Source organism: Danio rerio, chromosome 6 (assembly GCF_052040795.2).
Source record: "Danio rerio strain M-AB ecotype USA chromosome 6, GRCz13ab, whole genome shotgun sequence".
NCBI lineage: Eukaryota > Metazoa > Chordata > Actinopteri > Cypriniformes > Danionidae > Danio > Danio rerio.
In genome coordinates, this window is record NC_141026.1 from 54,843,418 (window position 1) to 54,870,571 (window position 27,154).

Here is a 27,154-nt window from a genome sequence, read left to right on the forward strand (position 1 = left end):
ATTGTTCAAACTACCTCACAGAAGTGCTCTGTTTGTTAACAGAGTTGTTAAATGTTAAAATAAGGTGAATTAAATAAAACATAAGGAACATCCTGGATCTGTTTCTTCACTCTTCTTTATTCTTTTTTTAATGTATTATAGAAGTATCAGATTTCAGTATCAGCAGATACTTAAAATCAAATGACTCAGACTTGGACTGAAGGGCAAAAAAACCTAATTGGGACATCCCTACCTCAAGGCGTCTTGCTGTCAAAACAACACCAAAAATGACAAAACGACATCATTCATTCATTTTCTTGTCGGCTTAGTCCCTTTATTAATCCGGGGTCGCCACGGCGGAATGAACCACTAACTTATCCAGCAAGTTTTTACGCAGCGGATGCCCTTCCAGCCGCAACCCATCTCTGGGAAACATCCACACACACACATTCACACACACAATCATACACTACGCACAATTTAGCCTACCCATTTCAAAACAACATCAAACATTGTCATTTTTAATAATTGTAATAAATTGTTGACACGCATTTTAACACGATGGCAATTTGATGTCATTTTGACATCAAGGTATGTTTTACGTTCGTTTTAGGGATACAAAATCAAATGTGTCATTTGGAGCTGAAGCGTTCCAATACCTGGTGTTGGTAAAAAGAACATCAATGTGTAAACGTCAAGGTTTGGGTTTGGCATTTTTGATGTGTTTTTTGATATGCCTGATGTAAATGTGATGTTTTGGCATCAAGGTTGCTGCTGGGTGGTCCGATCATGACAATAAAACTACATTGCTGAAAAGCTAAGTATCTTTTTTTTTTGACATGCGCAGTTCTATAGGATCACAAAGGAGCGACCAACCCCTATTCCCTTAATGCAAAACACATGGTATAAATAGAGATTTCTCGCCAGCTTCCTTTCACAACAGACTGGAAAGGCTTCGGAGGTATTGCTGTAAACACATCTGATTTTAATGCCATTCTTTAATCGGTCTGATGTTTTTTTCCTTGTGTAATGACACAATGACAGTCTGCTAGTTCTTAAATCTTGATGTATTGTGATGAACAGACATCTCAGTTAAAACAGGACTAAATTTTAAACATCCAAAAATAGACTACAGTCATCAATAGACAGATTAGACATGTTTAGTCATTCGCTAATCTATATTTGAAGTCAGATTTTCACTGACAGTCCGAAGTTAGCATTGTTTTAGCCAGTGCGTGTGTTTGGATGTCTATAAGACGTCTATTAGATGTTTGATGTTTAACCTTAAATGTTCTTTGTTTTTACTTCCAGCTGCTATCAAAAGATGAACATTACACTGGTGAGTAACGTTACACAAGGCCGGGTTTTACGGGACAGCTTCAGCTCAGCGGTGGCTAGGAACGTAATAGTTGTGGGCTTATGCATCTCCATCAACTATGTCAACGGCACCCTCGTCCACACCTTCATCAAGCATGAGATCTTCAACGGAAACCCTCGCTACATTCTCTTCATCCACATGGTGCTCAACGACATCGTTCAGCTCATAATCACAGTCCTCCTTCACGTTTTAAGCTACGTCGTGTTTACGTTCAATGTGTCATTCTGTTGCGTTCTGTTGATGACTGTTATGTTTACGACTCTCAACACGCCATTGAATCTCGCCATCATGGCTATAGAGAGATACATAGCTATCTGCAACCCTTTGCGCCATGCTCAGATCTGTACTGTACGTAAAACTTACATCCTAATCAGTCTAATTTGGGTCCTGAGCGCCATCGATGTTTTCCCAGAGCTGTTCCTGCTGATTGCTTCACAACCGCCGAGCTTTTTCTACAGCAACATCTTCTGCATCAGAGATACTGTGTTTAGTAATGCTCACATGCTGGAAAAGAGAACTGCTGTGTACGTTATTTACTTGATCTTTGTGAGCATTATTATTGTGTTTACTTATGTGAAGATCATGTATGTCGCGACAGCCAAAAACTCAGACGCTCGCAAAGCCAGGAGCACTATTCTCCTACATGGGATCCAGCTTCTGATCTGCATGCTAACATTCATCGGGCCTATAGTGGACAAGGTACTTGCAGAAGTGTTTCCGGCGTTTATCGTGGAAAGGACTTTTTTAAGTTACATCATAATCCAGGTAATGCCCAGGTTCATCAGTCCTATTGTGTATGGCGTGAGGGATCAAACCTTTTGTAAATACTTGAAAAGGTACTTGTGTACGGTGTGCAAGGAGAGAATGTATAGTCTACCATTCAAAAGCAATTCGGTCAAAGATGTCCAGTGAATCCATGTGAAACTTATTTTGAATAGTGTAACTTTACCCAAATAGAGATCTGATGTATGGAAATATGTGCAAATTATGTGTATGACATGATAAAGTAGTTCGATTTGGATATTGCAGACATAAAATGCGTGTGTGCAACATACTGTATATTTCAAAATATTAAAAAACTGCTTGTTTATACAATTGTCTATAAACAGTTGAAGTCAGAATTATTGGCCCCCTTTTGAATTGTTTTCTTTTTTAAAAATTTCCCTAATGATGTTTAACAGAGCAAGGAAATTTTCACAGTATGTCTGATAATATTTTGTCTCCTGGAGAAAATCGTATTTGTTCTATTTCAGCTAAAATGAAAGCAGTTTTTAATTTTTAAAAAACCCATTTTAAGGTCAAAATTATTAGCCCATTTAAGCTATATTGTTTTTCAATAGTCTACTTAACAAACAATAAAACAATGTGCCCAATGTGCAAGTGCCTTATTATCCTAACCTGCCTAGTTAACCTAATAAACTTAGTTAAGCCTTTAAATGTCTCTTTAAGCTGTAAAGAAGTGTCTTGAAAAATATCTAGTCAAATATTATTTACTGTCATCATTACAAAGATAAAATAAATCAGTTATTAGAAATTAGTTATTAAAACTATTATGTTTAGAAATGTGTTAAAAAAAATTTGCTCTCCGTTAAACAAAAATTGGGGAAAAAATTATATATATATATATATATATATATATATATATATATATATATATATATATATATATATATATATATATATATATATATATATATAATGTATTTATATTTCTTTGGCTTAGTCCCTTCATTCATCAGAGGTTGCCACAGCAAAATGAACCGCCAACTTTTCTAGCACATTTTACACAGTGGATGACCTTCCAGCCACAACAGTACTGGGAAACATCCATTCACACTCATTCACACTCATACACTAGAGCCGATTTTGTTTATTCAATTCACCTATAGTGCATGTCTTTGGACTTGTGAGGGAAACCAGAGTAGTGAGAGGAAACCCATGGCAACATATAGGGAGAACATCCAAACTCTACACAGAAATGCTGTGAGGCGAACGTGTTACCCCCAGTAGCTAACCACTGAGCCACAGTGTCACTATATATATATATCTTTATTGCAAAAAATATAAACTACAAAATTTAATCTAAATCTGATATTTTTTTAAGTTTATCTTGATTTTTTTTGTTTATTAACATTTTATTAAATATTTTCTCCCAACATTATTAATTTATGTGTACTATGTTTTGGACTGTGATCTTTTATTTTTATTATATAATACTATTTTGTGATATATATATATATATATATATATATATATATATATATATATATATATATATATATATATATATATATATATATATATATATATATATATATATATATATATATATATATATATATATATATATATATATGGTGACTAAAATGTTACATACACACAAACACACACACACACACACACTTGTAAAGCATCTTGTAGAAAAGATTAATTTAAAAGGGGGATCTGTGAGGGGTGTGCTAATTTATGCTGAGCAATATGGGTATAGTTTTATATATTCTGACAAGCATTGGTAAGAATAATAAGATGTCACATTTTAGATTAATATACAGTGCTCAGCATATATGAGTACACCCCGTTTTTTATTTATTTTTTATTTTTCTCAGTTTCTCATTGATTATAGGCAATGTATTTTGGTGCATTTAAACAAAACAAATTTGTTAAGCAGATATATTTTTTAAATAATATTTTAGTCACCAAACATATTAAAAAATTAAAAGCTAATAATAATAAATTCAAGCAAAATATTGCAAAAAAAAAAATACACTAAAAAATTTCAACTAAATGTTATTTTTTCTTTGCTTTGCTTGATTTTTTCCCTTTTTTATAACCATTTTAAAAACCATTATGGTAAGTTTTTCGATCATCGATACCATTATCGTAAGTTATTTTGTTAAATGAGCTTCAGGTTTGGCTTCAGTACTGACTAATCTGATGTACAGTTGAAGTCTGAATTATTAGCCCACCTTTGTTTTGTTTTTGCTGTTTTAAATATTTCCCAAATTAGGTTTAACAGAGCAAGGAAATTTTCACAGTATGTCTGATAATGTTTTTTTTTCTTCTGGAGAAAGTCTTATTTGTTTTATTTCAGCTAGAATAAAAGCAGTTATTAACTTTTTTAAACACCCTTTTAAGGACAAAATTATTAGCCACTTTTAGCTAATTTTTTTCAACAGTCTACAGAAAAAAAACATTGTTATACAATAACTTGCATAGTTACCCTAACCTGCCCTAACCTAATTAACCCAGTTAACCAAGTCACTTTAAGCTGTATAGAAGTGTCTTGAAAAATATCTAGTCAAATATTATTTACGGTCATCATGGTCTCTGTTAAACAGAAATTGGGAAAAAGTAAACAGGAGGGCTAATAATTCAGGGGGGCTATTAATTCTGACTTCAACTGTATATGCACAAATATAATATTGTACAGCTTCCTATTAAAAATAAGAATTTTTAAGACAGATTTGTGAGGGTTGTACTTATATATGCTGAGCAATGTAGCTGTTACACAATAAATGAAAATGTAATCACCCTTCTTTGACGTTTCATCACAAATGTTATTTGAAACATTAAAGATAACCATAAACTTTAGTCAATTTTAGTTCAATCCTTTACGTTTTTTCTGTCTTTTTTATTTGCCCATGTGACATAATGACATCATCTTCTATATTTAGAGTGTGCATATATTTTAAAAGCTGCCATATCTTTTAGCAGACAGAGTGCTGGACGGCGGTGAGTGATGGGGTCTGACTAGTTACATAACAAAAAGTAATAACTTTCTGTTCATTTGCTGTATGTCTCTTGCTTCTGCTTTGTGCTGCTAACATCATGATTGAAAAATACTGATTTCTTTGCTTTACAGGCTTGATGGATTTTACTACAACAATTGACTGTTTTGATTATAATAGTTCAGCTCTGTTTTATATTTTAAGGGATGTTTTGTTTTTGTTTTTATCTACAAGCCATAAAATCATAAGCATTATTGTGCATACAGAACTTGATGGTATGATGTGAGGGATTATTTCTTCATTTACACTATCGGTCAAACTACCGTTTTTTTTTTCTTCTTTTCTTTATTTTTTTATTATTCTGTTCATCAAGGCTGCATTTATTAAATGTAAAACAAAATTTTAAATTTATTTTGATTACATTTTTATTTATTATATTTTTATATATAAAAAATATATTTATAAAAATTTGAAATAAATGCTTTCTTATTGTATGTCGTTTTAAATAAAATTATTACTCCAGTCATTAGTGTTTTTATTACTATTACCATTAATAATAATAATAATAATTAATATAAGAGTGCTTTCTAAAGGATCGTGTGACTGAAGACTGGAGTAATAAAGCTGAAAACTCATCTTTAAATCACTGTAATAAATAACTAAATTAAATTATTAACTACATTTGAACAGTTATTATGTATATATATATATATATATATATATATATATATATATATATATACACACACACACACACACACAATTTGTAGTGTATTTTTGATTAAATAAATGCAGCTTTGGTGACCAGGAGAAGCTTATTTTAAAACATTTAAAATGCTACAAATAAAACAAAAGAAAACTTGGACATATACTGTACGGAAATGTCAGCCTTGCCTTAAAAAAAAAGTTTTTACCAAAACAGTGAAACAGTTTCTAAGTTGTTTGTAAAGCCTTATATTGTAGAAATGTGTCTCTGTCAACATTTTCAAACTATTTGATTTGATTTACCAAAGTCACTCAAGTGCCACTATCACATCCACAATGAAGCTTGAATGCAAATGAATGAATTCAAAAATGTAAAATAAAATAAATAATATATTTGGGGTGACGCGGTGGCTCAGTGGCTAGCACTGTTGCCTCACAGCAAGAAGGTTGCTGGTTCGAGTCCCAGCTGGGTCAGATGGCGTTTCTGTGTGGAGTTTCTTTCGGTGTTTGTGTGGTTTTCCTCCGGGTGCTCTGATTTCCCCCACAGTCCAAACTAAATTGGCCACAGTGTATGTGTCTGAATGAGTGTGTATGAGTGTTTCCCAGTGATGGGTTGCAGCTGGAAGGGCGTTTGCTGAATAAAACATATGCTGTATAAGTTGGCGGTTCATTCGAGTTGAAGGATAAAATGAAATAAAATAATAACTTTGTTCTATATAGAGCCAACTCTTATTCTTTCAATTAACATTGCTTCTTTTAAGGTTGAGCAGTTTACAGAATGTCTGCTAAGTATGTTGTGTATTTCAAACATCCATATTACATGACATTTTCCTTCATTAAAAATATGAACTTGTTTACAGAATAATATGTTTCTGATCCTTTAACTCTGGTTAGTTTTAGTTGACAATTTAAACATGTTTTAATATGACATATACACTCTTTGTGAATTTATTATTTAAGTTTTTACAGCAAATGTCACAATGCTTAATGGTGGAATTATTTTACACACTGTAAAAAATATCTGTTAATTCAAAGTTTCTGTATTTTGTGATTGTTTTTCCTTTTAATTACATTTGTAAGTTGCATTTCGGGATCTTGATCTCTGCTCTGTTGACTTTTGATGTTGAAAATTCAACTCTGCTGTTTAACAAAGATACTTTTATTACGACATTTTATTATGACATTTTAGTTTGGAATAATATATTGTGTAATAAATTATATATCGAGAAATAAGTCTGTAAAATAAATGAAATGTACTGGCAGTCTATTACAAGCTGTTTGTACCATAATAAACAACACCAACCCAGACAATATATCACTTTAAACTAATAAAAATGTTAATAAAAGTCACTTTTTCTAACTTTTCAAGGTTTAAAATTGTTAAAAGAAAGATCAAGCTCTCATAATGCAACTTAAAAGCATAAATAAACAAGAAAAAATACAAACATAAATCACAAAATACAGAAAACTGCTCATTTACAGTGCAGTAAGCATAGTTTAACCATGATGTCTGTAGTAAAACTGTTATTAATCACAGTTACAAATGTTAGTTCCCCAATGAACATGTTTACCGCATATTTACTGCATCTATACTATAATAAACCATTCAAAAAGAATAACAAGATATAATCTGACTAATGCCTTTTTTCCAGTCTCTTCCTCTTCAGACGTGAGTGATGAATTCAACAGCAGGCCAGCAGCTCCTCCTGAGAGACACGTTCGCCATGGCCTTCATGAAGAACTTCATCGTAGTTTTGGTGTGGTTTCTTCTCAGCTACATCAATGGCAGCGTAGTGGCTACTTTCTTCCGACACCAGATCTTTTACGAGGACCCTCGCTATATACTCTTCATACACATGGTCATTAATGACGCCGTTCAGCTCACTGTGACCATCGCTCTATTCTTGGTCAGCTACATCTTGTATACTATCAGTGTGGGAGTGTGTTGTTTCTTCATCCTGGTGGCCGTGTTTACAACCCGTAGCACGCCTGTTAACTTAGCCGGCATGGCTATTGAGCGATATATCGCGATTTGTTATCCTTTACGACATGCTCAGATCTGCACTGTACATCGTGCTTACGTGCTCATAGGTGTTATTTGGTTTGTATCTGTAGTTCCTGATATAACTGACCTGTTTGTGACTCTAGCCACAGAACCGCTGAGTTTCTTCCAAACGTCAGTTTTCTGTCTCCGGCAAAACGTGTTTAAAGACCCGGTGTTGCTTTATAAACGGCAGGCGTTCGACGGGATTTATTTCTCGCTGGTTTTCCTGACGCTCCTGTGCACGTATTTAAAGATCATGTTCACAGCGCATTCGCATTCAACCGAGAACACGTCCGCCAAACGGGCGACCAACACCATCCTTCTTCACGGGCTGCAGCTGATCATGTGTTTGCTCTCCTACATTTCCCCAAGCGTGGAAGGAATACTGAACATCATCTTCCCAGGACGCGTTCTGGAGATCCGTTTCGCCAACTATCTGATCGTTTACATTCTGCCACGCTTTTTGAGTCCGATCATATATGGCGTGCGGGATAAGAAATTCCGCAAGTATCTGAGGAGGTATTTTGTCTGTGGCGTTTCTACAATGGAAACAAGAGTTGAGTGTAAAGATGGAGATTAAAGATCAAATCAAAAATGCTAATCAGTTTGATTTAATTCAGTTCAAGTTTATTTGTATAGCACTTTCCGCAATAACTGTTTCAAGGCATCTTTACAAAAGGTGCACATTATTGCATTGCAATGAAATTCAGACAACTAAGGTTATTAGTTGCTATAACTTATTTATTTACTAATACCTTACTAATACCTAGGACCAGACGGAATCTGCGGACTTGTTTTTTGCTATTTCTGAGGAGAATTTTGATAAAAATCTGCGGATTTCTGCAGAATTATTTTGGGAGCATCATAACAAAAACCTTAACATGTGAAATAAAAAGTAATACATTTAAAACTTTTATTTAATGTTTAAATTGCAAATCCAGTTAGATTTACTTTATTTCTACTATATCTTTACTAAAAGACAGAAAATATTATTTCAATTCAATTCAATTCAGCTTTATTTGTATATCGCTTTTACAATGTCGATTGTGTCAAAGCAGCTTCACATAAATGGTCATAGTAACTGGATCAGGGTAGTTCAGTTTTAAGTGTTTAAGTTCAGTTCAGTTTAGCTCAGTTCAGTGTGGTTTGAAGTCATTACTGAGAGTTCAAACACTGAAGAGCAAATTCATCGATGAGTAGCTTTTCAGATCCTGAACCATGCAAGCCAGTGGCGACAGCGGAGAGGGAAAAAAAACTTCACCAATAGGAGAGTGAAGAAAAGAAACCTTGAGAGAACCAGACTCAGTTCGGCACAACCATTTTAATTTCTCCGCTGGCCAAAAGTCTTGTGCTGAGCTGCAGTCTCAGCAGTGGAGGCTGGAAGATGGCCTCAGCGAAGACTCGTCTGTCCCTGGAGCGTCACTGGAATCAGTCTCATGCTCTCCACTCCCCCATGACCAACAGCGCAGCAGCAGCTCAGGATACGGCCTGGTCCCGGATATGGACACCTTGGGATCATCTCGTCGCTGGTCTTGGGTCCAATCAGTGACTCCACATAATCTGAGGATAATCTGAGGTTTAGCATGCTCGTCGCTAATTTGTTATGTCCGTTAACTGAATAATAAACACAAGGCAGATGTAACTCAAAATGAACTCTTTCTAATCCACGTGCAACTGTCACCACCATACACTCTTCACTTCCTACAAAACTCTCTATCTCAATATTTTCACAGCGACTCCTAGTGCCAACAATATAACAGTGGGATGTTTTTCATATATTTGAGAATTAATCTCATAGATTTACATGCAAAAACAAGCTTTAAAATTATAGTTTTGAAAGTTCTGTTGTGCAGCTTTAATTCACCCAATTAATTCAGTGTAAAAATAATCATTCATGTGAGCAAGAATCAATTGATAGCATATTAAAAGAAATATTATTTAATAATCACAGTGCAGCACCAAAAATATATTTTACAACAATTTGAAACATAAATTGTATTAGGGAGGCTCAGTGGTTAGCACTGTCGCCTCACAGCAAGAAAGTCGCTGGTTTGAGCCTCGGCTGGGTCAGATGGCGTTTCTGTGTAAAGTTTGCATGTTCTCTCTGTGTTGGCGTGGGTTTCCTCCGGGTGCTCCGTTTTCCCCCACAAGTCCATGCTCCGGTTTCCCCCACAACTCCATGCGGTACAGGTGAATTGGGTAAGCTAAACTGTCTGTACTAACTAAGTGTGTAAATGAGTGTGTACGCATGTTTTCCTGTGATGGGTAGATAAGTGGTGACCCCTGATTATTAAAGGCACTAAGCCGAAAGGAAAATGAATGAATGAATAAAATGAATTAACATTATGAATTGATTTGCTGTGGACACAAAATCTCATTGTTGACACTTATACAGACAATATCACTGTTGATCTGGTGTTATCCATTTATATATGAATTTGTTTATTAGTTTGATACTATAAAAAGGTAGCTCTAGCATTTATTTACCTTCAAAATCTGCTTTTACCAATACATACAGTAAAATCATTCAATTGTTCTGGGTGTAAATGTCACGAAACAGTCTATAAGCATTTTTATAACTGTATTTGATCATTCTTCAAAAATATTTTATCAGAGTGATTAACAGTTTATTAAATAACCAGACTATCAGAATATTATATATTTAGAACATTATGCTGCAACTATGAATTACAAGTAATATTGTTAAAAACATCTAGTTTCTTCCAAAAAATAATCAATTTTCCACCAATGATCAATTTGCCTAAACTCTAAAAAACGTTAAGTTATTTATTCAAATGGTTGAGTTAAACATATTTAGTGCTTTGTTGGCTTATTTTTAACCCTTATTAGGTTATTTATTAATAACTCAACTAGTTGGGTTAAATATTTGGTGCTTTGTTGGGTTATTTATCACCTTTATTTGGTTATGTATAGCATAACTCAACCAGTTGGTTTAAAATTTAGAATTTCAACCGTCGACTGATTTAACTGACACACTGTATTAATATGCCTGCGTGATGTTGTTTTTCCCTGCTGAAAAATCCAGCTTAAACCAGCTGGTTGGCTGGTTTAAGCTGGATTTTTTAGCAGGGTTGTGTTATAAAAGGTAAGCTTTAGCGCAATAATGTGTTTGTTTTAACCTGATCTCACGAGAAAATGTATTTTACATTTTGCCAGTTTAGTGGATAATTCGTACAAATTCGTACAAGTTTAGTCGTACGAAATTTTAAGATTTTAAAAAGGAGGCGTGGCACCTAACCCCACCCCTAAACCCAACCGACATTGGGGGGATGAGCAAATTGTACTACTGTAAATTGTACAAATTAGATTGTACGAATTCATACGAATTAGGCACTAAATCAAAAAGTTACGAATTGCTGTGAGATTGTGTAGCAAATTACCTCTCTGTGTTGTTTTTTTATATCCATTTCACCAGCACTCATTGATGATACAAATGCGCACTTCATAGCCGATCTACAGTACATTAAATGAATAAAAAGCTTTTACTACCTCACATGTTCAACTCTACAGTTTTTTTTTTTGAAGAAATGATACATGTATTTGGGATAACGGCCGTCATTCTCACCTTTAGGACACAGCGGAGACATTTATTTATTTACAGTGCCACAATTATAAAATAAATAGTAGTAGAAGTAATACCCAAATGATATATATATATATATATTTTTTTTTTCATCTAATACACATTACTCAATTCAGGTTAATGTGTCAGTTTATATCTCCTATTACATTCTTGGTTTTAACAAACAAATCAGTATGGAGTGCAATGACAACCCCCTGAAGGGTTTTCATGTATTGTCCAATCACTACCTTGATAATTATCACACCCATACAGTATATAAGATTTAGCATAGGCCTGGACCACCAGACAGAGCAGCAGGCTTTTAGGTAAGAGGGATTTGAACTATAACCAACACCTTTATACTCTAATAATCTTAAAATGAAGCATTTTGTAATATCATTCAATGCTCTGGCATTTGGTGCATTTATAATTATATAGCTACACCGTCACCTTGGAATTATAAGGTTCTATATGTGTTCTGAAAGATTTTGAGATGTTGAAGTTTTTGCATTCCATAGCAAACAGTATGTGTGTAACATTTGTTTTTAAAGGTCTTAAGATGTAAACAACTTAAACAAAAAAAATGTAATAATGTAAATAAGTTGTCATTTAATAAGAATATGTCAATAACTCAATTTTAACAAAAATGTCAGACAGAACCTTATAATTCAAGGGTGACGACATGTTCTTATGTAATTGTGCAAGTAAGCCTGTGCGATAGAAAAACATGCATCTTGTTGCATATACAGTAAAGGTATTATCATTTCTTATACAGCCATTTGACTTCACAATCCATTATTTTTGCACATCTTTTTAGATTTCTTTCACTACTATCTAATTAAAGGGTGAATGATTCAATGCAGAATGTTTAGCCTGTCTTATTCTTTATATTGTGCGCTGTATAAATACTGTCTGCAATCTGTGCTTCATCTTTACAGGTTGAGATCATGAACTCCAGCAGTTTCTCATACAGTAACGTTACATTACTCCCCGTGAATGTTGTACCACGAGACAGCTTCAGCGCTGCTCTCACCAAAAACATCATGGCCATGCTTGTATGGCTGGCGCTCAGTATCCTCAACTGCAGTATGGTGTCCACTTTCCGCAGGCACAGCTTCTTCTATGAAGATCCACGCTATATTATGTTTATCTGCATGGTCATTAATGATGCCATACAACTGACTCTGGTCACCGCCTTATATGTGGTTAGTATTGAGATGAGCTGAAAACTAATTGAAAAGACACTTAAGTTATAAATATGAATGTCTGAATGTCACTGAATTGAACACTTTTGAGTTTATTTGAAATACTTTGTGTTTTGGTTAACGTTTTGAATAAAATACTTCTCTAATTCACATCAAATCGTTTACATTTAAAAGAATTACATTTGTCAAATAGTATTACGATTTAAAATATGCTTTCTGTTTTAAAGTACTTTTTAAATTTAATTTATTTCTGACACAATGCTGATTGTTTATCATTATTACTCCCAGTGTTCGATTATCAGAAATCATATTCATATATCATATGTCATGATCATATATATATCACCAGAATTCATTTCAATATTCTGCTTTGAGACTCAGAAGTACTATTGGTATATTTTAAAACATTTTTATTTTTATTTTATTTTAGAATACTTTAATTAATTTAAAGTTTAAAAAAAAAATAATTAATTGAAATAGAATTTATCTCTGTCACTTTTGATCAATTTCATTTGAACTTGTAGCACAAAATTATTCATTTCCTTCTAAACAAATAGACTTTTTTATTGTCTACAAAGGAAACGTCTAAGGTTTCTGTCATTTTTAAAATGCATAATTACTTGTAACTGAACATATGTTTATAAACCTGTTAAATTTAATCTATAATATTGTGTTAGGTATAATTTTTTTTTAATTTTAATTTATTCACAGCATGATTTTTTTCATGAAAATATGCATTGATTGACTTGGAAATTGAGAAAAAAAATCATAAAGAGATACTTTACTAATTCTGTCATCATTTACTCACCCTTGACTCTCCTTCTTCTGTTATTTTCAAAAAAGAAGATATTTTGAAGAAAGCTAGAAGCCTCTAACCATTGACTTCCATTGTATTTGTGTTTTCTATTGTGGTTGTCAATGATTTCCAGCTTTCTTCAAAATATATTCTTCTCTATTCAACAGAATAAAGAAACTCACAAAGGTTTGGAACCACTTGAGGGTGAGTAAACAGTGACTAAATTTACTTAAACTACTCCTTTAAAAGGTTAAATTAATGAGGTAAAAAAGTTTCTCCTTTGCAGTTGAAAACATTTAGTTAAAAGGACGCTTCTGTCAGCAGTGTATTATGGAGATATACTTTATATGCATGCATCTCTAAATGTTTTTAAAAATGGATATTGTTTGTGTCCTACAATTTGTCACTGATTCAAGTGCACACACCACACACACATCACTGTAATTTATATAAAACATCAGTCAAGGAGAAAACAACATGTGTTAATTTTACATTTTTAAGCTTTAGTTGGTAAATTACCACAGTATATATCTGCTGTATTTGTTGGTGTACTTCTCAAATACTAATAATACCAGATTAGCATATACACTCTTGCTTAAAATGCCATTTTTTAAACAGAGTTCTCTGTATTCTCTGAGTATTGCCAATGCAATCCAGGATTAACATCTGTGTTGATCCTGGAACATAATTTTTGTTGAAAAATGTAATTCATACCCCTAAACCTAACCATAACAGTAAATTATTCCCAAAATCAGAGGGGAACAATAGTTGGATAACAATTATGTAGAAGTAAATAAACCTAGCCATAAGCCTAAAGGTAAACCTTATATCTCCTAATCCCGATTGACTGATTGGAATGTTGTTCCAGTATCAACATAAATGTTAACCCACGAACATGTCCTGTTTGGTAAAACCAGGTTGGAGCTCTGAGTATGCTCCATATGTATGGAATGAGCTTCAAGATATACTACATATGGAATCTGTACCTTTTATTTCTATATTTTAAAACATTTTAAAGTCAGTCTATTTGTAACAGTGCACATTTTAATAATTGATAATGGTTTATATTATTTATTTGTGTATGTTTATGAGTTGTATATGTAGTTTTTAGTAACTCTATCCTATGCTGCCTGTCTTGATCAGGACTCCCTGTTAGAAGACATATTGTATCTCAATGGGACTTTCCTGGACTTTTCCAGTGTACATCATTCAAAAACATCACAAACCTAACCTGTAATAGTTTTCATGCTTAAAAACGTAATTTCATCCTTCACTGATGCATTGTTTATGATTCTTTTCTAGGTGAGTTATGCCTTCTCCAAGATCTTAGCATCTGCCTGTTGTCCACTGATCATGACTGCAGTGACGACCACCCGCTCGACCCCCCTCATCCTGGCCGGCATGGCCCTGGAGCGCTTCATCTCCATCTGCTTTCCTCTCCATTACAGCCACATCTGCACGATCACACGCACCATGTGGATCATCGCCTTGATCTACCTACTAAGCTTCACTCCTCCACTGACCGACCTGTTGATCACCATCACCAAAGAGCCTCCAATGTTCTTCCACACCTCCATCTTCTGCGATCACTCCCTCTTATTCACAGACCGCTCCATTTATTACAAGAACTGTGTGTTTGATAGCGTGTATTTCTCTTTTGTCTTCTTGACTTTGCTTTATACGTACTGTAAGATCATGCTGACAGCGCGAGCAGCTTCCACTGATCTGACGTCAGCCAAAAAGGCCAGGAACACGGTGCTTCTTCATGGAGTTCAGCTGCTGCTCTGCTTGCTGGCGTTTGTGGTGCCGTCCATGCAGGCTCCGCTCATACAACTGTTTCCAATGTACGGACTGGAGATCCGCTATGTGAACTTTCTGCTGGTCTATATCATACCCAGATTTCTCAGTCCTATGATTTATGGATTCAGGGATGAGAAGTTTCGTAAATATTGGCTGAGATGTTTTATCTCTAAAGCACGGAAAGTGAAACCTGTCAGATATTTCTCTCAGAAGCCGGGCTGACGCTTTGTTTATTTCTATGTGCCATATGAATGATGTGCTTGTAAACACTTCCAAAACTATTTTCTATTTTTGTCTCATGTACTGTGTAAAAGTAAAAATCTAAATATTCTTAAATCAAGATGTATGCCATGTTTCATGTATTCTGAAAAAGAAAAAAAGTCAAAAATAATGGTTTCATAAGCTCAAGAGATGAAAACAAATCTGCCAGGGGTGTCCAAAAAATGAACTCGTTTTACTAGTTCATATTTAGTTGGTTAGTTAGTTTATTTATATAGCACATTTTTACAACACGACATTGCCCAAAGTGCTGTACACAATCAATACTAATTTAAATTATTAATTAGTTAAATAAATAATTAATAATATAAATAATTCATTTAATAAGTCCTACATCACCACATCAACCCCTCAACATTAAGTGAAGTTTAATATGTTAAACTAATTTCGAGAGGGGTACGTGCTTATGATTGACCCAGCTGGCTCATATTAGCTAATCACGATCCTCCAATCAAAAGGGCCCAAGTTCCTATATATCCTCCTTTTCTCTCTACAACTATCTTCATCTTGAAGAAAACCCCCCTCCTCCTCTTCATGCATCTTTACCCAGAACGGGCAGCACAGTGGCCCAGCAGGAATTCCAATGGCTCTGGCTCTTTGCTGGAACATCTGGCATGTTCTTTCCGTGTCCCCATGGGTTTACCCCGGGTTACCCGGTTTCCTTTCAAGGCCCAAACACGCTCTACATCAGGGGTGTCAAACTCAATTCCTGGAGGGCCGAAGCCCTGCACAGTTTAGTTCCAACCCTGCTCCAACACACTTACCTGTAGGTTTCAAACAAGCCTGAAGGACTCAGTTAGTTTGATCAGGTGTGTTTAATTAGGATTGGAACTAAACTGTGAACAGCTGCGACCCTTTTGGAACTGAGTTTGACACCTGTGCTCTACATTATAGACCAAATAAACCTAAGTCTCTTTTACCAGACGTCTCGCTCTTAGGAAGTTCGCCTTGGCCTTAGCTGCAGGGGAGTTTTGAGATCGTCCTGAGCTCAATCTTCCCTCGCCCAACGACAGGAGGGAGCCCTGGACTCGAGGATCACCTTCTCAAGGTCATTAGACGAGAGAAATTACTTCTCTTTTGCCACAAGTCGTAAATGGAAAAAAACTGGATTTAACAACTGAATTACTTAATTGTTCAATTTCAGATCGTGGTCGAACTGAAACCCTAGGTTTCTAACAACAGGTTTTTGATAAGCTGATAGCTCACTAAAACCTAATAATTCCAGAGGGGTAGGATCCCCAAACCACACCAGCTCAGATTTTTCCACTTGAAATTGAAAAAAATTGACAACAGTCAGGTTTTACCTTTGATTAGACATCTCATAACGGAGTGAAGGCTATTTTTATCATTATTTTTAGGAGGGAAATAATTCTGGGTGACGTCAGCATTAAAATGAAAAGCCACCCCATATTTACTAAAAATAGATCCTAAAGGTAAAATATATAAAGAAAATAAATTTTTAAACTCATTTATGATAAATGTTTTAGAATATAAGATATTCTGTTGTTAAAGTGAAGTTAGAGTCAATTTTAAATCATTTTAAAAAACAAGACAAAAACACAACAAAACATGTTTTTCTTTGTTTTACGACATTTAAAAAGCAACAGGACAAGGCTTCATAAACTTTTCAGATTCAGTGGAACATTCACATTAACATTCACACTTGGAACATTGACACAGCGGAATGAACCGCCAACTATTCCTGCATATGTTTTATGCAGTGAATGCCCTTCCCGTCGAAAGGATTCAGTGGAAAAGAAAAAATCCAAATTTTAATATGTTCACATTCCTGGTGCCAAAAAATATTTTAAAATGCTTTTATTTAAAGATTTTGATAAATAGTATAAGATAAAACACTTTATCAGAATTTAATAGTGTGGAATAAATTGTAAAGATATGGTTTTGAATGTAAGCTCAACCTCCCCAATATTAGTCAACATTAAAATGAGCATGCACAAACTATAAGCAGAAAGGTCTCAGCTGTTCAGTCTGCTCCTCAGGGAGCGGAAACATTTTATAATTATTAGGTCTTATAAAGGCTGCCTTGGATATAGTCTAGATCAGGGTCTATAACAATACAGGTAAGTCCATGCACTGGATGCTAAAGCTAAGTGCACTCTTGCTTGTTTCTTAAGCAAACTTTGTAAAAGTAAGCATAAATATACACAAATATTGTGCATATTTGTTCACTGATTTTATTTTTATTATTATTTTATATTGCCTAAAAATTGATCTTGTACTGCTTATTCTGCTACCTATTAACAGTGCTGGAATGATACGTTAGTGTAATAATGCTCATAAAAATAATAACATCATGTAACCACTAAATTTCTTCAGCTATTTCAGGTTCATAATGAACAACACACTTCCAGCGGATCCATTTTATGAGAAGTTCATCAAGAACTTCATCAGCGTGGCTCTTGGTTTAATCATCAACTTTATCAATGGAACATTTGTGATGGTCTTCTTTAAAAATACTGTTTTCCATAATGACCCAAGATATATATTATACATCCATTTGGTTATCAATGACATGATTTTGCTGTCGTTTTCTGTGGGCTTGCAAGTCACAACATATGTTTTGCGCGCCTTCAATGTCTCTATTTGTTGTGCTGTAATTTGTTTCCTTAGTATACTTGGCAAGAACACTCCACTAAACCTGGCCTGTATGGCCATAGAGCGTTACATTGCCATATGCAAGCCACTTCATCATTTGCAAATATGTACAGTTCGCAGGACCTACATGCTCATCTGTTTCATATGGACTGCTTCAGCACTGCCAGCTCTGAGTGATATATTCATTGCAATATCAATCCGAACGGCAAGCTTTTTCTCAACTTCCAATTTATGCCACAGTGCGTTCGTTTACAACAGCTGGGAGCACAGTATCAAAGAAACTGTGGTGAATGTTGTGTATTTGTCACTTGTGTGGATTTCACTGATTATCACCTACTTCAATGTCCTTTCTGCAGCAAATGCTGCAAGTGCAGATCGAACGTCTGCTAAAAAAGGCCGAAACACAATATTTCTGCATGCAGTTCAGCTTCTGCTTTGTATGATGTCCTACGTCACCCAGGTTGTGAGTTCTGCACTTGTAGAACGTTTTCCTGAGAGTCGAACCACTATTCTGTTCTTGCTGTTTCTGCTGACCAATATTCTGCCAAGGTTATTAAGCCCTCTGATCTATGGGTTGAGGGATCAAAAATTTCTTGAGCGTATCAAAGTGTTTTACTCTTGCAAACACGTAAAGACACAGATAATCACTATAAAGAAAACTGCAGTATGAACAGAATGTGTTTTATTTTGTATATTTGATAATTGGTGATAATAAAATGTGTTATTGTGATACAGTTGAAGTCAGAATTATTAGCCCCCTTTAGTTTTTTCCCCAATTTCTGTTTAACAGATAGAAGATTTTTTTTAAACACATTTCTAAACATAATAGTTTTAATAACTCATCTCTAATAACTAATTTATTTTATCTTTGTCATAATGACAGTAAATAAAATTTGACTAGATATTTTTCAAGACACTTCTATACAGCTTAAGGTGACATTTAAAGGCTTAACTAGGTTAAATAGGTAAACTAGGCAGGTTAGGGTAACTAGGCAAGTTATTCTATAACGATGGTTTGTTCTGTAGACTATCGAAAAAAAAGTTAGCTTAAAGAGGCTTTTAATTTTGACCTTAAAATGATGCTTAAAAAAATTAAAACTGCTTTTATTCTAGCCGAAATAAAACAAATAAGACTTTCTCCAGAAGAAAAAATATTATTCAGACATACTGTGAACATTTCTTTCTCTGTTAAACATAATTTGCAAAATAAAATAAAAAAGTTGTATATTAGGCATTGGGTACTAGGTGTGGCTATCTGATGAATAAAGAGTTAATATAAAACCATGAAAATAATAATAATAATAAATAAATAAATAAACAAGGGGTGGGGGGGGGGGGGGTGGGGTTATAATCCTGACTGTCATTGTATGTGACAAATGTGAATTCATTCATATTTATTATAATAAGACGCAGGTATCTAAAGTCTGGAAATATACATTTAAAAATATAATATATATATATATATATATATATATATATATATATATATATATATATATATATATATATATATATATATATATATATATATATATATATATATATATATATAAAGACTTAAACGTTTCTTCAGGGCATTTATCAAAATATGTGCAAATTGTTTATTAAATTGTCTGCAGTGGCTTTCATTATGGTTTTAGAGTGTGTATATAGAAAATAAAATCACAAAAATTAAAGCCTACTGTAAACATATAACATTTTTGCTTTGTCATGTTTGTATTACTCCTTGTAAGCTTACTGATAAGCTTCCTAATTGTTTTTGGAAGTTAATAAATTTTATTTTCTGTCATAAATACCTTGTCAAGAGTCACAAAAATAATTAAAATTAGTCAATCCGTTCACTAAAGACCTCAACATATGGCTTGGTGTATATTCGGTTGATAATGTACAACTAATTAAAGTATTTCTAACTTTAAACACGTTTACATGTGCTCTATTTGCAGCAAATTATGTTTCATCAGTAAATTTTATACAGCAGGTTACCCCAATAATTATTTGTAGTACTGTCACTTTAAGAGATTCCCGCGACTGCGTGAGTGCGTGCGTGCGCGCGCACGAGAGAGACTCGGACGGAGAAACTTTTTTTTTTCGTCTGCGGTAAGTTTGACCAGCGAATATTAATTTACACCGAAAACAGGTTGATGAAAGCACAAAAAAATTCAATAATACTAACAGATAAGTCTTAAATTATGCAGAGTAAAATGACTTTAACACGATACATGTTGTGTATTTTGAAGGTATATTTTTGCATTATGAGATCCATGTTTGAGACGCTAGTTTGCATTCAGTAGTAACATTAACGTAATTTAGTCACGTCACACAACAAATTAACATTTGTTTATATTTTAACTCAACGTGCACAGGTTTCAGCGTTTTTATTAGCCAAATAATACTCAATTATTTCATAACCACACATTCATAAAACACATTCACCAACTAGGTTCAACTGTCTTTCACTAGTTCATGATAAACTACCCAAATGTTGTTTGTAGCACTGTCCATTGCAATTGAATGCAGGGACATAGCGCACATTTTGAAAGTGGGGGGGTGGGGGGGGGGGGGGGCTGTATGACATCCAAAAGTTTATGTTTAATGATTAATCACTTGTTTCTAAATGGTCTGTCTCTAAAAGTGAGGGGGATGTATCCCCCATCCCCACCTGGTTGCCTGATTGAATGTATTTAATTTTTCAAATTGAGTCTTTATTGTGCTGTTTGATATTATAAAGTGGAATTTGTTACACTATATTTTAGCAGTTTTTTACCACACTTTAGATATTTTTATAGTTTCGAGATATTTCAGATATTTCAGCTATGTCAATTGTCATTATAGGTAGATTGTCTGTTTTTTTTTAGTTTACAGGAATTTATGAGAAAAAAGTACAAACTTTTTTTTTTTTGGTAATTGTAAATAACACATTTTTTTCTATTTTGTTTTTAAGCACTTGAAACCAGCTCCAGTGGAAGAAAATAACTGGATTCAAAACGTTCAAATTGCGATTGCATGTATCTCCATTTCTGTGAGTTAACAAAAATTTATGGAAGAGAACAAACACACACTCACAAGGCAAGCATGTAGGCAGTGCTTAGCTATCATAACATGTTACAAAACAACTTTTTGAAACATATTTTAAAAATGTGGGTTTGGTTATTGATTTGAATGTGGTTTTTACTCTGGAGCAAGACTGAACTGTGTGTGAATGTAATGATGGGTCCAATAGGTTCACTTGTGGGATGTTTTTCCTCTCAATCCTAATTTTCTGATCAAGTTGAATTATTTGAACGAGTGAGGCAAAATAGGCATGTTCACAGCAAACACGTCAAACTTTTCATGTCATTCATGAAAATATTTAATTTTGCTTTTGGTGTGAACCCAGCATAACTGTATGTAGCACTGTATATTAAGATCCTGTTTTGCCTCAGAGGAACTTGAGTAAATATTTTATTTCTCAAACTATCTTAGACTTAGCATAGCATTTATATATTGCTGCACTTTTTTAAAGTGTTTCTTTTATCCTCAGTTGTATGTCACCTAGGATAAAAATATCTGCTAAATTAATAAATATAATGTAAACGTAGTTAAAACATGAACTGCAATAAGTTAATAGAAAATAAATGAAGCCTTTTTCTAATTTCAATGTTTAATTAGTTGTAAACAAAGACACAAATGGAATCACCATCGTCCATCAAACTTGCCGTGCGTTCTCTCTCTCTCTTTCTCCCTCTATCTCCCTCCCTCCTCACTATCCGTCATTCATCCTCATCTGAAGTATTTAAACGTGGCAGAATTTACATTTCAAGGCACAAATCGATCGGCAATGCCAGGTGAGAAGGTGAGCCCTCTATTCTTAACACTTTTAAAAATAATTACATACATACATAGTATGTTTTGTTTTGGAAGTCATGTCTTTTTGCTCATACTGTACCTACTATGTTGAATTTAATTTCAGATCTGATAACAAAGATGGAAAATACTCATCTTTTCGCTTGATGGCCTTCAAAAATTTGTGGATGTCATTCGGAGGACAAAGAAAACCAACAAAAAAGTCAAGAAAAAGGAAGCTCATATTTTTAAGTCGCAGAACTTCATGCCGCTGTGAAAGAGTTATGAATTCTACAATGTTTACGTACACTAATGCAGACAGATATGTGGAGGCTTTCGCAAAAAATTTCACCACAGTTCTTCTTGGGCTCATAATTACCTGCGTCAATGGATTATTTGTTTTCACTTTCTTCAAGAGTTCAATATTCTACAACGATCCAAGATACATATTATATGTTCACATGGTTATCTGCGATATGCTCATGGTTATTTTCAGTGTAGGTCTCTCTGTGATGGCTTATGCATGGCCAAATGTTCCTGTACCATTTTGTGTAACACTTCTACTAATATCCTCAACAACCCATAAGAACACTCCTCTGACTTTGGCTGGTATGGCCATTGAGCGTTACATTGCCATCTGCAAACCACTGCATCACAATCAGATCTGCACAGTGCGCAGGACGTACATCCTCATCTCTCTTATATGGAGTGTTGGAGTTTTACCTTCATTGGCTGACTTGATTCTCCTTTCAATTGTTCGTCCTTTGGCTTTTTACACAAGTGCTCTCTGTAGTACATCTAATTTGTATAGCACACCGTACCATGAAGAACAGAGTAAAATTACACATGGGATATATACATCTGTTGTGTGGGTAATTCTTGTGTACACATATTGTCGAGTGCTGATTGCTGCCAGAAAAGCAACCGCTGACAAATCCTCAGCAAAAAAGGCCCAAAATACAATACTGTTACATGGAGTACAGCTCTTGCTCTCTATGATGTCCAATATTACTCCTGTTATAGACAAGATTTATGCCCAACTTCTTCCCACATTACGGTCAAAAATCACCTTTTTCAATTATCTTTTTACAAATTTATTACCACGACTGCTAAGCCCTCTTATTTATGGTGTTCGAGATAAACATTTTTTGAAATACCTGAAAGGGCTGTTTTTATGTCGATTATTTCATGTAAAAGTTCAACCAGCCAAATCATGAGCTAAAAATATATTACACAATGCAATTAGTGTTTAAAACTATTTTATATATTTTATTTTGCATGCACATATCTATATGCGTTAATAGCTTGATTTAATACCTAATGTCTATGCAGCAAATAAGTTTCAAACTGTGTTTTGGCCATAAAGCTTCATCGTTTTTCTCAATTGCTAACATACTTTTGTTCAATCCGTAGTCACATTTTTCTAAACACAAATAGCACAACATCAGTCTGTTGTTGTGACCAACACAATTTTTGTTGTTTTCACACAATATTCAGTCAACTAACACATTTCTAAAATGCTTACTTTTTTCACATAAGCTTATCCTATATCAAAATTATGTATCTTCTTTTTTGAGCATGGCAGAAAATATATATTTTTCCTTTTTGTTTTTTAAAGGGCAGAATTATGCTATGAATTTATGGTTATTAAAACTGTAGCACCAAAACTGGATCTTAGGCTGTAATTACAAGGGAAGCACTTAACAGTAAGTAGCACCTAACACCTAAATCTGTGCAGTTTTGTGCGATAAAGCACCTTAACCAGCCCAAAAAAAACCCCAAAGAATCATTGCAGATTTTGTGGGTTATTCTGTGGGTGTTTTTTTCCTTCAGTTTTACAGAAATCATGTGTTTTTGCAGTGGTACTCTTCAATACACAATGTGAGAAACATCTCAAGGTTTAGTAATTAACATAAATCATGTGTTTTGCTATTGTACTATTCAATGCACAAAAAATGTGATATTAGAAAGCTGTTTTTTTTTTTTTTGTAAATAAACTCCACACACACACACACACACAAATGAAGTTTACTTTAAATTTGTATTTTATTACTAAAATGACTAAAACTTGACAAGCAATGCTGTTTTAGTAAATCAATTTTTTGCATTTTATTAGTCTGTCTTTTGTTGTTACTGTTGGACAGAAATCTAGAGCTATGTTTTGACTGAATGACTTGATTTTGAGTCTGATAACTCAAAAGAACTTTTGATAGAGTTAGTAAATGTAGAAAAAAGTATCCAGCATTTTGAAATGTAGTCTGTGTACTATTTGGCTAATTTTGTGATATAGTTCTGTTGCTGTGTTAAGACTTAAATGCTTGTTAGTAATTGAGAAAAACTGTTTGAGGAAAAGAAACTAAATAAAAACTTAAATCAGACCTTTTCTTAAATTCATAGTATATGGCATTAAATATTACATGTACTGCACATTTACTATCTTGCTTAGCATTTTGTTTTTAGTTTCTTTTAATTAAATTAGAAAAGTAAACAAGACTTCTGTTCTCATGAAAGTTTGTTTTTACAAGTAAATGCATCTTGATTTATATATATATATATATATATATATATATATATATATATATATATATATATATATATATATATATATATATATAGTTAAAGTCAGATTTATTAGCCCCCCTGAATTATTTGCTCCCCTGTTTAATTTCTTTCCCACTTTCTGGTTAACAGAAAGGAGATTTATTTCTAAACATAATAGTTTTAATAACTCATTTCTAATAACTGATTTATTTTTTCTTTGCTATGATGACAGTAAATAATATTTTACTTGATATTTTTCAAGACATTTCTAAACGGATTAATGTGACATTTAAAGGCTTAACTAGGTTATTTAGGTTAGGGCGATTAGGCAAGTTATTGTATAATGATGGTTTGCTCTTTAGAATGTCAAAAAAAATTTGCTTAAAGGTGCTAATAATTTTGTTCCTAAAATAGTTTTTAAAAAATTCAAGACTGCTTTTACTATAGCCAAAATAAAACAAATAAGACTTTCTCTAGGAGATAAGATATTACCAGACATACTGTGAAAATTTCTTTGCCCTGTTTAACATACTTTAGGAAATATTAAAAAAAAAAAAATTCAAAGAGGAGCTAATAATTCTGACTTCTACTGTGTGTAAATATAATTTATTTTGAATAGCAAAATATTTAGCTTGATTCTCACTAATTAGTTCTCGCTCACATACACACGCCCTCTTTCCTTTCCCCCCTCCCTCTTTCCCTTTTCATGTGTATATAAACTGTTCAGTTCATTTCTGAAGTAGAGGGTACTGGAGAAGCCAAACCCATAGGGTGAATTCCTGTCAATTTTAATTGTAATTTTAAATAACTGATCTGATGTAGAACAGAAAATACAGTCTTTGTATTTCTTTATCAGGTAGCACTTGAAAAAGGCTTCTGGATATAAATGTGCTTGATGGACTTTGGACTGAAACAGGTTTCTTGTAAACTCAAACAACAAGGAAAAAACATTTTGGATTTTTGAATCACAGAGGTGCACATCAGGGCGATGAACTCTACGATGCTTGAATACAATGCTCAAGACAGATTCAGGGATGCTTTGGTTAGAAATGTCATCGTTGTTATCTTTGGAATCACAATTAACTCCATCAATGGCGTGTTTGTATTTACATTCTTTAGGAGTTCAGTTTTCTATAAGGATCCAAGATATATTCTATATATTCACTTGGTTATCAATGATATGCTCATGGTTTTTGTAAGTGTTTCTCTTTCTGTGATGGCTTATGCATGGCAAAATGTACCATTTCCATTTTGTGTTATACTACTAATAATAGCATCTAAAACTCATAAGAACAGTCTTCTGACTTTGGCTGGCATGTCCATTGAGCGTTACATTGCCATCTGCAAACCACTGCATCACTATCAGATTTGCACAGTGCGCAGGACGTACATCCTCATCTCTCTGATATGGAGTGTTGGAGTTTTACCTGGATTGGCTGATTTTATTGTCCTTTTACTTGTTGATCCTTCTATCTTTACCAAAACAACTGTCTGTACCACAGCAAAATTATACTACACACCGTACCATGAAGAACTTAGCAAATATATGACTGGCATTTATACATGTGTTGTGTGCCTAATACTCATATATACATACTGCCGAGTGTTGATCACAGCCAGAAAGGCCTCCACTGATAAATCCTCAGCAAAAAAAGCTCAAAGCACCATCCTGCTACACGGAGCACAGCTTCTGCTCTGTATGCTGTCCTACATTACTGGTTCCATAGAAGTGATGTATGCTCAACTGTTACCAGCCGATCGGTCAAAACTGCTCTTTTGTAATTACCTTCTTACAAATTTACTACCGCGACTGCTCACCCCAATGATTTACGGTGTTCGAGATAAAGTGTTTTATAGTCACATGAAAGGCATTGTTGCATGTAAATTAGTTATTGTAAAGGTTGAATCAACTAAAGGATAAGCTAAGAAAAGAATCCCTATCTAGCTGGTTGTCATTTCCTTTCTTCTCTGTTGATTCTCTTTGGGAAAGCATTTTGTTATATTGTAAAACAATATACTGTTGTGTCTATAAAAAAACCCTTAGCTTAGGGTTTAGCTAAGAAAAAGATTCAAATAACAACCCTAAATTCTAAGGATTCCCATATTGTGGCAATCAAGGGCCTGGGGATGTTGAAAGGTTGCACCTTTGGAGACACCTGTGCTCTCACGCTATTTGCTTCATCTCACCAAATATGTGGCAGATCCAAATACTATGGTGCTTTACATATAATCTCAATGTTGTTCAGACGTAACTCTGAGTTCCTGACATGAAAGGAAAAATCTCAGTTATAGTCGTAACCCTCATACCCTAAAGGAGCGAACAAAGACGTTATGTCTTCTATGTCTTACAAATGCAGCAACATGTGGAAAAATAACATTCATTATTTTAATAAAAATAAATAGCAGTATATGAAGATTATTGTCCAACAGTGAAGATAAATCACATTCATGCTGTTTGTATATTATAAGTGTTGTTTTTTACTCGATGTATGCTATGTCACATCACAGGACATTTTTACAGTATATTTTAGTAAAGAGTACCAAAAACTAAAATAAAATGAGAGTGGAGGAATTAATAAACTTAGTGACCTCCTATATGTCTTCAAACATCAGACTACAGAAATACACATAAAAAAATTCTTAAATGTTTTAAAAAAGAAAATTATTACATATTTGTC

General features: G+C 33.8%; 3 protein-coding genes and 3 pseudogenes across 6 annotated transcripts; all 6 read left to right on the plus strand.

Annotated features, from left to right (window-relative positions):
• On the plus strand, positions 1,361–2,269 carry or138-1p (odorant receptor, subfamily 138, member 1, pseudogene; annotated as a pseudogene).
• or90a1 (odorant receptor, family 90, subfamily A, member 1) lies at positions 7,467–8,414 on the plus strand. The gene is given in 1 exon segment (NM_001089451.1): positions 7,467–8,414. A coding segment is annotated over 1 exon segment (948 nt).
• Positions 14,526–15,440, plus strand: or139-1p (odorant receptor, subfamily 139, member 1, pseudogene; annotated as a pseudogene).
• On the plus strand, positions 17,851–18,783 carry or140-1p (odorant receptor, family H, subfamily 140, member 1, pseudogene; annotated as a pseudogene).
• or90b2 (odorant receptor, family 90, subfamily B, member 2) lies at positions 20,160–23,524 on the plus strand. 4 transcript variants are annotated; one of them, XM_087254797.1, is made up of 4 exons: positions 20,160–20,210; positions 21,055–21,132; positions 21,883–21,945; positions 22,063–23,524. In XM_087254797.1, the coding sequence occupies exon 4, from the start codon at positions 22,103–22,105 to the stop codon at positions 23,150–23,152; it is 1,050 nt and encodes a 349-aa protein (XP_087110923.1). In that variant the 5' UTR covers positions 20,160–20,210; positions 21,055–21,132; positions 21,883–21,945; positions 22,063–22,102; the 3' UTR covers positions 23,153–23,524.
• A 1,820-nt stretch (positions 23,525–25,344) lies between these two features.
• or137-8 (odorant receptor, family H, subfamily 137, member 8) lies at positions 25,345–27,121 on the plus strand. The gene has a single exon (XM_087258241.1). The coding sequence runs from the start codon at positions 25,465–25,467 to the stop codon at positions 26,395–26,397; it is 933 nt and encodes a 310-aa protein (XP_087114367.1). The 5' UTR covers positions 25,345–25,464; the 3' UTR covers positions 26,398–27,121.
• The last annotated feature ends 33 nt before the right edge of the window (positions 27,122–27,154 follow it).